The following is a 10,803-nucleotide window of genomic DNA, read 5'->3' as shown; positions in this document are numbered from 1 at the left end:
AATGGCTTTTCCGTTTTTTGTGGACTGATTCAATTTGGGCTCTTCTTTTTTCTGTCTGGTCCAGGGCTTTGTTTCAAGATACCTACCTGTTCCTAAGCGTGTGCGCCTTGTGTGTGTGTGAGAGAGGGAGAGAAATGGTGGGATCTGGCTTGCTTCTACTGTGCTGCTTATCTGGTCCGATACATTAAATAACGAAAAAAAGAAAAGAAAATCACATCAAAAAAGGAACGTAGAGGGAAAACGGGCCCTGCTGTGTGACCTGAGAGAGTGTGTTGCTGTCTAACCGTTGGCTCGGGGAGAGGACCAGGCTGCCAGGCAGAACGACCGAGAGCGGGCCTCTCTCTCTCCCTCTGTGCCAAAGCCCAGCCAGCTGGGCCCTGCCTCTTGTGTCTGCAGGCAGGTCGCATTCCCTCCGGCCTCACCTCGGCCGCTGCTCGCACCCGTTGGGCAACATCGGCCCCCATCTGTGGGATGAGATTTGGTGTATGTTTTTGGAACTACCCGCAGGCGGGCCAGCCACACCTGCTGCTCACACGAGACTCTGGGGTGTTCCATTGGGAGAGGGTTGTTGGTGCGCGTGGAAATAAGCTTAAACTATTAGTGACGGGCGTGGAGTCCCATTTCGGAACTGGTTAGAAGTACAGCATTTCTACCACCAAAGAGAATTACTGAGAGGAGCTGGGGGACATCGGGGCGCACAAAGGTCCAGGGGGGAGGGGGCTGCCACCTAGACGCTTCTCACCGCCCCCCTCCCTCCCCACTCCAAGCAGTGTTGGGCCAGCGTCTGACCCCGACTGATCGCAAGGTGTTTCTGGTCGTCCAACCGGGTCTTTATTGTGGGATGCAGTATGCATCCGTCAGGTGGCTTTGGGAAATTGTCCACGGCAGTCACTGTCAGCAGGCCCCCATCGACGGTGTGCACCTCAGCCTGGATGGCTGACTGGCCGGCCGGGAGGGTGGAAGCCCGGGCGGCATGCGGAATGGTTTTCCCATGGCTACTTCTAGGCGCGGAACGAGGCGCCGTTAGCTGCCAGATACAGCGGGCCAAACAGGGCAGGCCCCGTTGGCGATCACCCTACTACATCGTCAGACCGTCAAGTCGAACCTCAGCAGTCCCCATCGTCGTTTTGCCGTGCGCTGACCTCGCAGATCAGAAGTAAGCAGCGGCGGCTACAGGAGTCGACCATGCGGTGTCATCTGCCGCCTCCCTGGCATCTCGAGATGCCATCACGGAACATCCCTCCGGGCGCGCAGCGTGGTGGAGCGGCAGATCGGCCACGGTCATGGGGTCTGACAGGTTTTTGGCGGGAGGTCAAGTTAAGCTTGCAGGACGTGGGAACCGGATGGGCGTGGGAATAGCGGCGTTGGGGTCTTCGGGTCCGCCACTCGCCCGGAGCTGCCATGCATCTCTCACATGACCTCGGGCCTAGGTCTCTCTTCTGAGGGTTACATGAGGGTGTGAGGGCCGCTGGTGTGGCTCTTGCAGCCCTCTGCACCTCGCTGCAAGCGCACTGATTGATGCCCAGCAGGGTATAGACTGGAAAGCTTCAGTCTCTTGGTCGGGAACTGGATGGTCGCACAGAACGGTTCAGCCTGGCCGCGGTCGAACGGCCCTGTATTGATGTCAGGGTCCCGATCACCACAGACTTGGTCGGCCAGACGGCATGGCTTGACAGCCGGCCCGTCTTTCTCCAGAAGAAAAAGACTCAGCCCCTGACCGGTGAGCCGTGCTGCTCGCGAGACAGCGGGAAAGGTTCCATCAGTTGACCTTTCACATTTCGCCTACAGGTAAGGCTTGTGAGACCGTGGCTGCTGTAGGGCGCCGTCCCGTGCCGCTCGGATGGATCAGTGTCTTTGACGTCTTCAGTCACTGATGCATGGCCCAGAGGCGAACGTTGAGCCGTCATCGTGCAGCTTGACCCTCGCGATCCACCTGCGGCAATATCCGGTGGAGGCAATCCCAGCATGTTGTTTCTGAAGCGCACCTGCAGCGCGCATACAGTGAAAGGCGGCTACTGTCGCCTGACACTGAGCGTGATGTCGAGATTGATGGGCATATCAACAGTACTCGACTACGACAGGTGGGAATGGCCCGCCTCATGTGGAGGGTAGACAAGATGGCGGTCATAATGCACACAGCTCCTGCGCCACGTCTCCTTCTTCACTTGGCTGGACCATTCCGTGAGGCATGGTAGATGGCGGGTGCGGGATGCTGCGGTCCCAACTCGAGCGGCGGGCTCATTCGCCTGGTACTCTCGTCCACTCGATGATGGCAACGAGCCGCGCTGTGACTGTCGGTCAGTCAGCCAGTCAGTCAAGGTTGTGGAGCGTACTACAGGCACAAGAGGGCGGGAACTTGCACCCCCACATCACCAAGGTCCAGCCGTGCTTCGCATCGTCGCACCAGAAACGACCGAGAGGCCGACGGCTGACCTGGTGAGTGGGCGATGTACCGTGTACTCCGTACCCGAGCGAAGTTGATTTCTGAGCCAGGCCCGGCGATGACGGTTGGATGACCCGGCTCCGAACAATAGTGGGTGTAACGGTAGCAGTCGACTACTGCCTCGTCCAGACGGATCGCCCGCCAGCACCTTCCAGCACCTTGGTAGTCAGCCACACCCCAGCAGTACATGCCTAGATGGACATTACTGTTAGCAAACTGCCAGACACAGCGGGTGTAGCGCCAGAGCTGAGGGTCTGCGCAACCATGCCATGCTCCGGTAGTGAAGGTATCCTGTATCCTACACCAGACGAGTGAACGCAGTCGAGAGTGAGAGGAGGCCCCCGGCCGCCCCCATCCCAGCCCACCCACCCAGTACCTCATCCCGGCACCTCATCCCAGCAGGCCCGGCCCTCAACGTCTTGCAAATGACAGGGCAGATGTGTAGGAAAGTGGAGACGCAACTAACCGGTCGTGGCCGGCGTCATGGCCTTGGGTGATGCAGGCGTCCATGGAGCCAGAGGGGCAGCGACCCGAAGCGGGTTGGCTTGGCACGGAGGAAAACGTTGCGCATGGAGGGAGGGAGCCCTTCTGCCCCAGATGCTTTTCTCCCCAGCGCCGACCAATCCAACCATCCCCATCCGGTGTGCTGTCAGGCAGGCAGGCAGGACGCAGGACTCAGGACGTCAGCCAGGCGGTGTATGGCCAGAACTGAGCGTGCCACGACGGCGGGAGCCGATGTCTGTGTTTTACAATGCACAGGCGCTGCATGGTTGACGTTGGTGTTGGGAGCAACGAGTACATGGCATCCAGGTACGTGGGGCCTTCAATTGGAGAGAACCTGCCCATGTACTCCGTACTCAAGTACCTAGGTACCTCTGCTGCACCTTCAATGTTAGTTTCCTCTTCGGGACTGACAGCTGAGCTCAGCTGGTGATCCAGTCTCGACCAGCTGGCGCCTCGAGACATCGATCGTGACCCTCGACGACATATTGTGAACTGCTCCTCGACCAAAAGTTTACAATATCATCGGCTATTTGTGTTTCATATCAATTGGAAGCTCTTCAACACATCAAGACTCCTGAGTCGTGACTCTCCTTAGCTTCACATTGACGTGCTCATAGTCCGGCGTATGTATCTCACCCGCAGGCCTCGTCCAACCTCCATCACTGCATAGTTAGAGAGACCAAGGGCTGACAATGACTCGTTTAGAATTTGATAGATGCGCAACTAGTGTCTTGAGGTGAGGCACGGTACCGCCAAAAACACAGATCAGTTCCATGATACGAAGCCGTTCTGGTTGGTCTCCCAGCCCTGGAATTTCCCCAGTGCTTTCTGCCTAAATGCAGACAGTGGGCCTTGCAACGAGCAAGCTGCTCTGGTGACTGGCCATCGGGAGGCGTTGGATGCTGAGCCATCCTGTCAACGTTCTGACTATTGACGAGGATCCTGCTGCTCGGCAGTTGGCACTAGGACCTCCGGGCCGTTGACCTGCGATATCCAGGGGCATGTTCGTCGACCCGCTGGCCTACACGATCCTATGCACACCTGACGCTACTGGGCCCGCCAGGAGGCCAAGGATGACAGGCTGCCGACAGAGGAACGTACCATCGAGAGCACACACGATACTGCTCCCGAAGCTTTGGCACTCGTGTCGGAATATCAACACCGCTAGTGAGGCTTACGAGCTGCAGATATTGGTAGTATAATTTCACGGCACTCGATGCAAGATCGACAGGCATCATTATTCACCCAAGATTCGCCCTGCGGAGGCGGAGCATCAGGTTGCTAGAAAAATGGCCGAGCCACCTCAAAGTGCACCCTATGTTGGGAGACATGGTGGCAGGGACACTATGTGAGCGCTGTCCCGTGTAAATGATTCCCCTCGGGCCCAATATGCCCCCATATTTCGGGGAGCACAAGTATCACGATCGTTCCATTAATCTCGCATTACAGATAGCCGGCGCGCCTCGTGGGCGGGCAGCCTCGTGAGAGACATCACCGTGATGCTACTGAGGGGCCCCCAGGCAGTACTATGGTGGCTGTATACTACCGATCAAATATTGACAATATACCGCCCACCCGAGAATACGCAGGCACAGGATGGAGGGAACCGCTCTAGGATCAAGGTTTCGCGACAAGGGCAGGGACCAGCGTTCCGGACCCGTACTACTCGACCATGACAGCCAAGGTATCAACCGCATCTCCGCGTCTAGCCTGCCTCGCCCATCCAGACGTCAGCCCCTCGGCGGGTGGAGCGAGGTGATCAGCACCGCGCAATCTGCAGACCGCCCAGATCATGTCAAACCACCCGAGTCAGGGTTACCTTGCCCACAGCAGCCAAGACAGATGGGCAGGCAGCGGGGGGCTCGATGCAAGTCATTGCCCCCCAAGGAAGCGGCGGCACGCACAGTCAGTGAGTGACTGACTGACCGCAACCCCGGGGGAGTGCGCCTAGGCAGCGCACCGCAGCAGCGCGGGGCGCGGACGATGCATCGCGAGGATCGTCTTCCAGAGATGGTCAAGCTCTGGCTCGGAACCTTGGTAGACGCCGGCCCATGTGTTCGACCCAGGGAGAGGAGCAGGAGCGGGAGGCAAAGGGCTGGGGATGAGTAACCCGCCACCGAGACGGGGATCCCTCGACGCGGCCGGATGAGCCGCCTGTTTGCCCACAGGTTGGCTATTCGTCAGAGCTCCGTGGGCGCATGACACGATGGTGGGATAGGTCTGTCTACCTTGTGAGGATCTGCTGGTTGTGGGGAACATGCTTGCCAAAGGCTGGCTTTGTACGAGAAGGTGGTCATTGGTACTACAGGTCGATTACGGCCATTTGCTCGAGAATGAGCTTGAGTACTGTAAGAAGTCCAAAGAAAATCGGAGTCCAGAATATTTACTGTTAAGCCCCTTACGTTCACCCTCAGGAAACATTTTAATTTGACTAGAGTGATGCTCGCCATGGGGAGGTCAAACCATAGAAGTTAGTCAGTTGGAAGCTTGCCGCACGAAGTTCTCCTGTAGGAGTGTATGTCGCAGAGGGTTATCATACGAATGCTGTCCTAGAGGAGGACACCTCGTAGGGGTCAACCCAAAGGTGATCTCGAGGACGAGTCTGTATCTGAAAGCACAACAAAGAAGATTACATGCCATGATAATAAGCAGTATCAAGATAAATGCTTCGCAAGATACCTTCGATCCCCTGCATGATTGCAGCGTGCCATGCCAGACCCAGACGCGCAAAGATAAATCTCGAGGTCCTGTTACGGACGGCGAGCTCATCGCAGCTCAAGCGACGATGCACGAAAATCTATAAGCCAATTTATGCCAGTTTCAAGCGCTCAAGGATCCTCATCAACATGATCCAAGCACTCCGCCGTAGGCACTCAGCATGAATCCCTGGACATGTTCGTCCTCTGTACAAGCGAGCTCGTTCTCACATGATCCTTTGGCGGTGAGATGTGGTAGTCGAGCCTGTGAGAGTCGCGGAATGTAGTAGCAGACAGAAACAGAACGTGTTGCTCAGCAAATAGGCCCGCCATGTCAACACAGTTACTCGGTAGCCATCTGGAAGTGATTCCGGTATCGAGAAGACCAACTGATCAACCCACTGCCGAAGCTGCGGTCTCTTTGTACTGTTAGCAAGTGTATCATACGCCGTCGAGGCAAAAGGGACGGCAAACAGCATCGGGAATAGTCCTGACTACACGGGTGGAATCTGTTACCTGCACAGCATCACAGAGGAAGTGAAAATGAGTCTCGCATCTTCTGAGATATGTTCTCATAACGATATGTTTCCTGAGCCAAACCCAGTGACCTTATGATGGGCATCATCCTCATGTTATGTTATGAATGCCTGGCTACCATATACAACTGGTGATACATAAAGGAGGCCGTTTGGTCGAGAGAGCTCCATCCTCGGTGCATCATGATCTCGTGCACTACACTCATAAAAATACGTTGAGACTGTAGGTTAAGACTAAACTTGTATTGCTCCTTTTGCAGAGCATGCCTCATCAGAAACTGGCCTGCCTCTAAGGCCTACCGCCGCCCATGTCTCTCTCGAGCATTCACGGTCGGGGTTTCGAATACTGCGAAGCCACTCCCACCCTCGGACCGCGTTGTTCTCTCAGGCGCCTCATTTGTAACGGTTCAGTAGGGGTCTGCATGACAGGCGACCGGAAGACGCTCGGGACGCGACTATGAGACCCCGATCGGCTCTGAGATGCCCACAGCCCACCGTCACTGTCAGCCACCGGCTGCAGGAGGGGTTTAGGCCTGTTGGGGATCTTGAAGCTCACCTCTTTCTTGCACTCCCGCGAGACTGGCTGGGCAGACCGTGACAAGGCTGCGGACGTGGGGGCGGACGAACGGGTCTCAGGGGCGAGCCCTTCGTTCTCGGCTGGCTCCCGCTTGACCTTGCTCTCGAGTGGATGCCGCTGCTAACGGCGTCGACTTGAGCTGCGGTCCCGACGGTCACGGCGCGGTGAGCGATCTCTGGCTCTGTCCCTTTCTCGATCTCGGTCCCTGCCTCTGTCCCGGTCCCGGTCCCGATCTCGATCGCGGTCTCGGTCCCTGTCACGGTCCCTCTCGCGATCTCTATCACGGTCCCGATCCCTGTCCCTATCACGGTCCCGATCCCTGTCATGTTCTCGAGCCCGGTCCCGATCGCGGTCACGAGAGTCGTCCCGCACTCGGTGGCGAGGCCGACTCCGGCTGCGGGGGGACCGGCTGCGTCGTCTGTCCTTGGCCCGGTCTCTTGAGCGCTCACGTTCTCGACTGCGGCGCCGGGTGGTAGTCGAGGCGCTGCGGTCGCGGCGAATGATGGAGTCCCGATGTATAACGGAATCACGACGGCTGTCTCGCCTATCATCCTTGGCCCGGTCCCGCTCCTTGTCGCGGTCGCGGTCGCGATCTGGCCTGTGCGAATCGACCCGCGCTGGCGGCACATAGCGATCGATGTCTTCGGGAGCACGCCGTCTGACGTCGGGAGACCGCTCAGAACGCTCGCCACGCTCGTCATCCACCTCGAAGTCAATGCCGGGTACAGGCTTACCCTTCTCGCGCGCTTCCTTCTGTGCCGCGAGGTATGCCTTCGCCTCACGCTCTCGCTTCTTGACCTCGTCTTGCTTCCAGGCTTCTTTCTCCTCCTTGTCGAGGTATGCTGGAGGGCGGTCGAGACGGCTTTCCTTGGACCTAGATCGCTTTCTCGTCCTATCCGCACTCTTCGACCTCTTTCGGACAGATCGCGAACGATCTCTCCTCCTTGATCTTGAGCGAGATCTGGCTCGGACCCTCGACCTTGAACGGTGTCGCGGGCGGGATTCAGATCGCGACCGTCTCCGTCTGACCGAGTCACGTTGATCTGCTCGATAAGGGCTCCGTCTCCTTGGCGACCTTGATCGCCTGTAAGATGAGTAGTGGTCGCCACGCTGGCGCGAGGGGCTGCGAGTTCGTCTCCTGTCATCTCTCTTAACCGACCGACTCCTCGACCGGCGTCGTCGGACTGATCTGCTTCGTGATCTCCGAGGCTGGCGATCGCGGCTGCGACTGCGGTCACGTCGCGCATCCCTCCCCTCTCTCGGGGCCTTGGCATCCTCAGCATTCCTTTTATCGCGTGAGGTGGATCTATCGCGGCGGCGCCGAGAGTCAGAGACACGGTCTTTGTCTTCTGCATCTCGGCGACTCGGTGGAGAGGAGTCGCGGTGAGAGTCCTTTCGCGGGTCGTCCTTCAGCGACGATGTTCTCGCTTTGGGACTCGGTGTTCGATGACGGCTCCTGCCACGAGTGTCCCGCGATGCCGCAGTAGGGGGTGGAGAACGCGACTTGCGGCGAGACGGTGGTCGATCTTTTGTAGATGCGGAAGCATTCTGCTTCTCTTCCTTAGGCTTGGCATCCTTGGGCACCTTGTCCGCGTCTGCCGGTTTGCTTTCCTTCAGAGGCTTCTCATCTTTCACCACTGAGGGCGTCTCGGGTTTGGACTTGGTCGGCGGCGCCTCAGGGACCTTTTTCACCTCCGTCACTTTTGGTGCTGTCTTTCGGATAGGGTTGATCGCAGACGCCGGCTTGATTTTGCGAGGCGGTGGCTTCAATTCCTCGTCAACCTCCAGTTCAGGCTGCTTAGAAGCGACCCGTTTGCTGTCCCGGAGTAGGTCAGCCAAAGCCTCTTCTTCGAGGCGAGACATCTCCTCCTTTGATAATTCCTTCTTGGCTCCTTCCTGGCGGCCGCGGCTCTCCTCTCTTGGGCTCCGACGCCGTCGGTGTCGATCCCTAGAGCGGTTGCGTGAATGATCTCGTGAGCGTGCTCTTGACCGAGCTCTGTCACGGCGATCCCGATCCCGACTTCGCTCCCTGTCCCTGTCACGGTCTCTGTCGCGGTGGTCCCGAATCCTCTCCCGGCTCCGGTCGCGGTCCCTGTCCCTATCGCGGTCCCTGTCCCGGTCTCGGTCGCGGTCCCTTTCTCGGTCGCGGTCTCGCTCTCTGTCCCGATCCCTCTTTTCACGTTCTCGTTCACGCTCTCGTTCGCGCTCTCGTTCGCGCTCTCGTTCGCGCTCCTTCTCCCTCTCCCGTTCTTTCTCGCGCTCTTCTTTTCGCTTCGCCTCCCTTGCAGCTCTCTCGGCCTCGCGTTTCTTCTGTTCGGCGCGCTCCTCCCTCTCGGCGATTTCTCTGCGCTGACGGGCGATCTCTTCCTCCATGGCCTTCAGGTCGGCATATTTCTTATCACGCTCGGCCCGTCTGGCACCAATCTCGGCAGCGTACTCCTCATCCGTCTTCGCGCCGTGTATGCGTTCTTCTTCTGCAGCCTCCTCGCCAATCTCTGCCTTTCGAAGTTCGCGGATCTGCTGTTCAATTGCGCCGACATCGATGAGACTTTCGAGGAGGACTTCAGCTTTCCTGTAGACACCAGTCCGGTCTAGCGCTCCGTCGATAAGAGCGACAGCTTTGCCACGGTCGAGTGTCAGCAGTTGAGTTGGGTTCCGTTCGATTTCCTCCTCGGCGACCTCGAGCATCGCCTTTGTGATCTGCTCCCGCTGATCCTGTAACGCACATTTGCATCAGTGAGTTTTACGTTTACGAAGAGAGTCTCATATATACATATGCCAAGAGTCGTCCTGGACGTCTTCAAACGAGTGGAGCATGGGTCAGTACGTACACTTGCCTCGAACGTATCCCAAACCTGTTTGCGCGTCGCGTCATAGCCTCCCTTTTTCTTAAAGGCGTGGGCAAGTCCATCGATGGCGGTGCGGGTCGCCGAGGTGAGCGGCAACTCGGATGCCTTGAACTTGGGAGGATGGGTGGCGGCCGGCGCATCGGCCATCTGGACGTCGCCTTCTGCATGCTGGTCGGCAGCGGCAGGTGGGACGTTCGCGACAGCTGCTGCCATCGCGGAGGATGCCACTTTGGCAAATTATCAAGCCGCACCTGACATGGATGTATCTGCTTCGCCGTAGACCGTCGCAAAATCGCGGCTCGGAAAGGCTCGTCCAGAAAGGAGCGACAATAAATTCGGATGGTTGGATGTGGGGATGGTGAAAGGAGCAAGTCGGCGCAGTCGCTCCCAAAAGAATCAATCGCGGTTTGATGGATTGGCACGCAGGGATGGGAGAAGCTGTGTGGGGTGCGGCCCATGCAGTGTGCTTTAGCCGCATGTGGGGCGCTGTGCTTGTAGTGCTTGGGGGTCCGCCAGTGACACACTCTGCTGGCTGGCTCCACACGCTAAAAGTGACTCGCGCCAGGACTGCAAAAAGACCTCAGGCCGCCAACGTCGGCCGGGCGCCCGGGAAAGCTCCAACCAAGCTTGAGCCATAAGTCATCAACCCACCCTCGGGATCACGACCCTCCCACCCCACGCCACCACTCCGACGAGTACAACCGACCAAGGACTGCTCAGCAGAGCCTCACGTCTCCAATTGCGACACATCTCCACTCACAACCCGGCTGGTTACCCCCAATCGCGCCGCCAATATGGTCTCCCGCATTCTCTTCTGGACTGGCTTCGGTACGCACCGCCCTCCATGAACCCCCCGACAACGCCCGAAAGCTACATTTGGAATGGGAGAAGAAGGGTCTAACACAATGTCTACGTACAGGCGTCGCCACCCGGCTGTGGCAGCTGGGCCTCGAGATGCGGCCGCTGTTCAACCGAGGATCGCTGTGGGCGTACCCCGTCTTCGCGGGCGCCGGAGCAAGCTTCGGGTACTGGCTCCAGACCGTCGACCAGAAGCAGACGGCACTCCTCACAGAACGCAAAGATGCAATCCTGGCGAAGCGGGCAAGGAGGGCGGCACGGGAGGCTGCTGCCGGCGAGACGGCATAGTTGGGATACGTGAGGGGTGCATGTGGCCTGGTCACAAAGAGCAGCTAGCTTC

At 58.2% G+C, this 10,803-nt stretch overlaps 3 protein-coding genes across 3 annotated transcripts; 1 reads left to right on the top strand and 2 right to left on the bottom strand.

Moving 5' to 3' along the window:
- Window positions 1–2,161: 2,161 nt before the first annotated feature.
- KVR01_011469 (uncharacterized protein) lies at window positions 2,162–3,014 on the bottom strand (the record flags this gene model as incomplete). Its single annotated transcript, XM_044794889.1, has 3 exons — window positions 2,162–2,291; window positions 2,415–2,648; window positions 2,932–3,014. The coding sequence occupies 3 exons, from the start codon at window positions 3,012–3,014 to the stop codon at window positions 2,162–2,164; spliced, it is 447 nt and encodes a 148-aa protein (XP_044639844.1).
- A 3,217-nt stretch (window positions 3,015–6,231) lies between these two features.
- On the bottom strand, window positions 6,232–10,011 carry KVR01_011396 (uncharacterized protein). Its single transcript, XM_044787581.1, has 2 exons — window positions 9,588–10,011; window positions 6,232–9,471 (listed from the first exon to the last, which is right to left on the bottom strand). The coding sequence occupies exons 1-2, from the start codon at window positions 9,816–9,818 to the stop codon at window positions 6,877–6,879; spliced, it is 2,826 nt and encodes a 941-aa protein (XP_044639771.1). The 5' UTR covers window positions 9,819–10,011; the 3' UTR covers window positions 6,232–6,876.
- Window positions 10,012–10,399: 388 nt separating this feature from the next.
- Window positions 10,400–10,751, top strand: KVR01_011267 (uncharacterized protein; the record flags this gene model as incomplete). Its single annotated transcript, XM_044782887.1, has 2 exons — window positions 10,400–10,433; window positions 10,525–10,751. The coding sequence occupies 2 exons, from the start codon at window positions 10,400–10,402 to the stop codon at window positions 10,749–10,751; spliced, it is 261 nt and encodes an 86-aa protein (XP_044639642.1).
- Window positions 10,752–10,803: the final 52 nt, after the last annotated feature.

The sequence above is a fragment of the Diaporthe batatas genome, assembly GCF_019321695.1.
Source record: "Diaporthe batatas strain CRI 302-4 chromosome Unknown Contig00015, whole genome shotgun sequence".
Taxonomy (NCBI): Eukaryota; Fungi; Ascomycota; class Sordariomycetes; order Diaporthales; family Diaporthaceae; genus Diaporthe; species Diaporthe batatas.
Note: the sequence above shows the minus strand (reverse complement) of the source record. Positions and strands in the feature narration are given on the sequence as shown.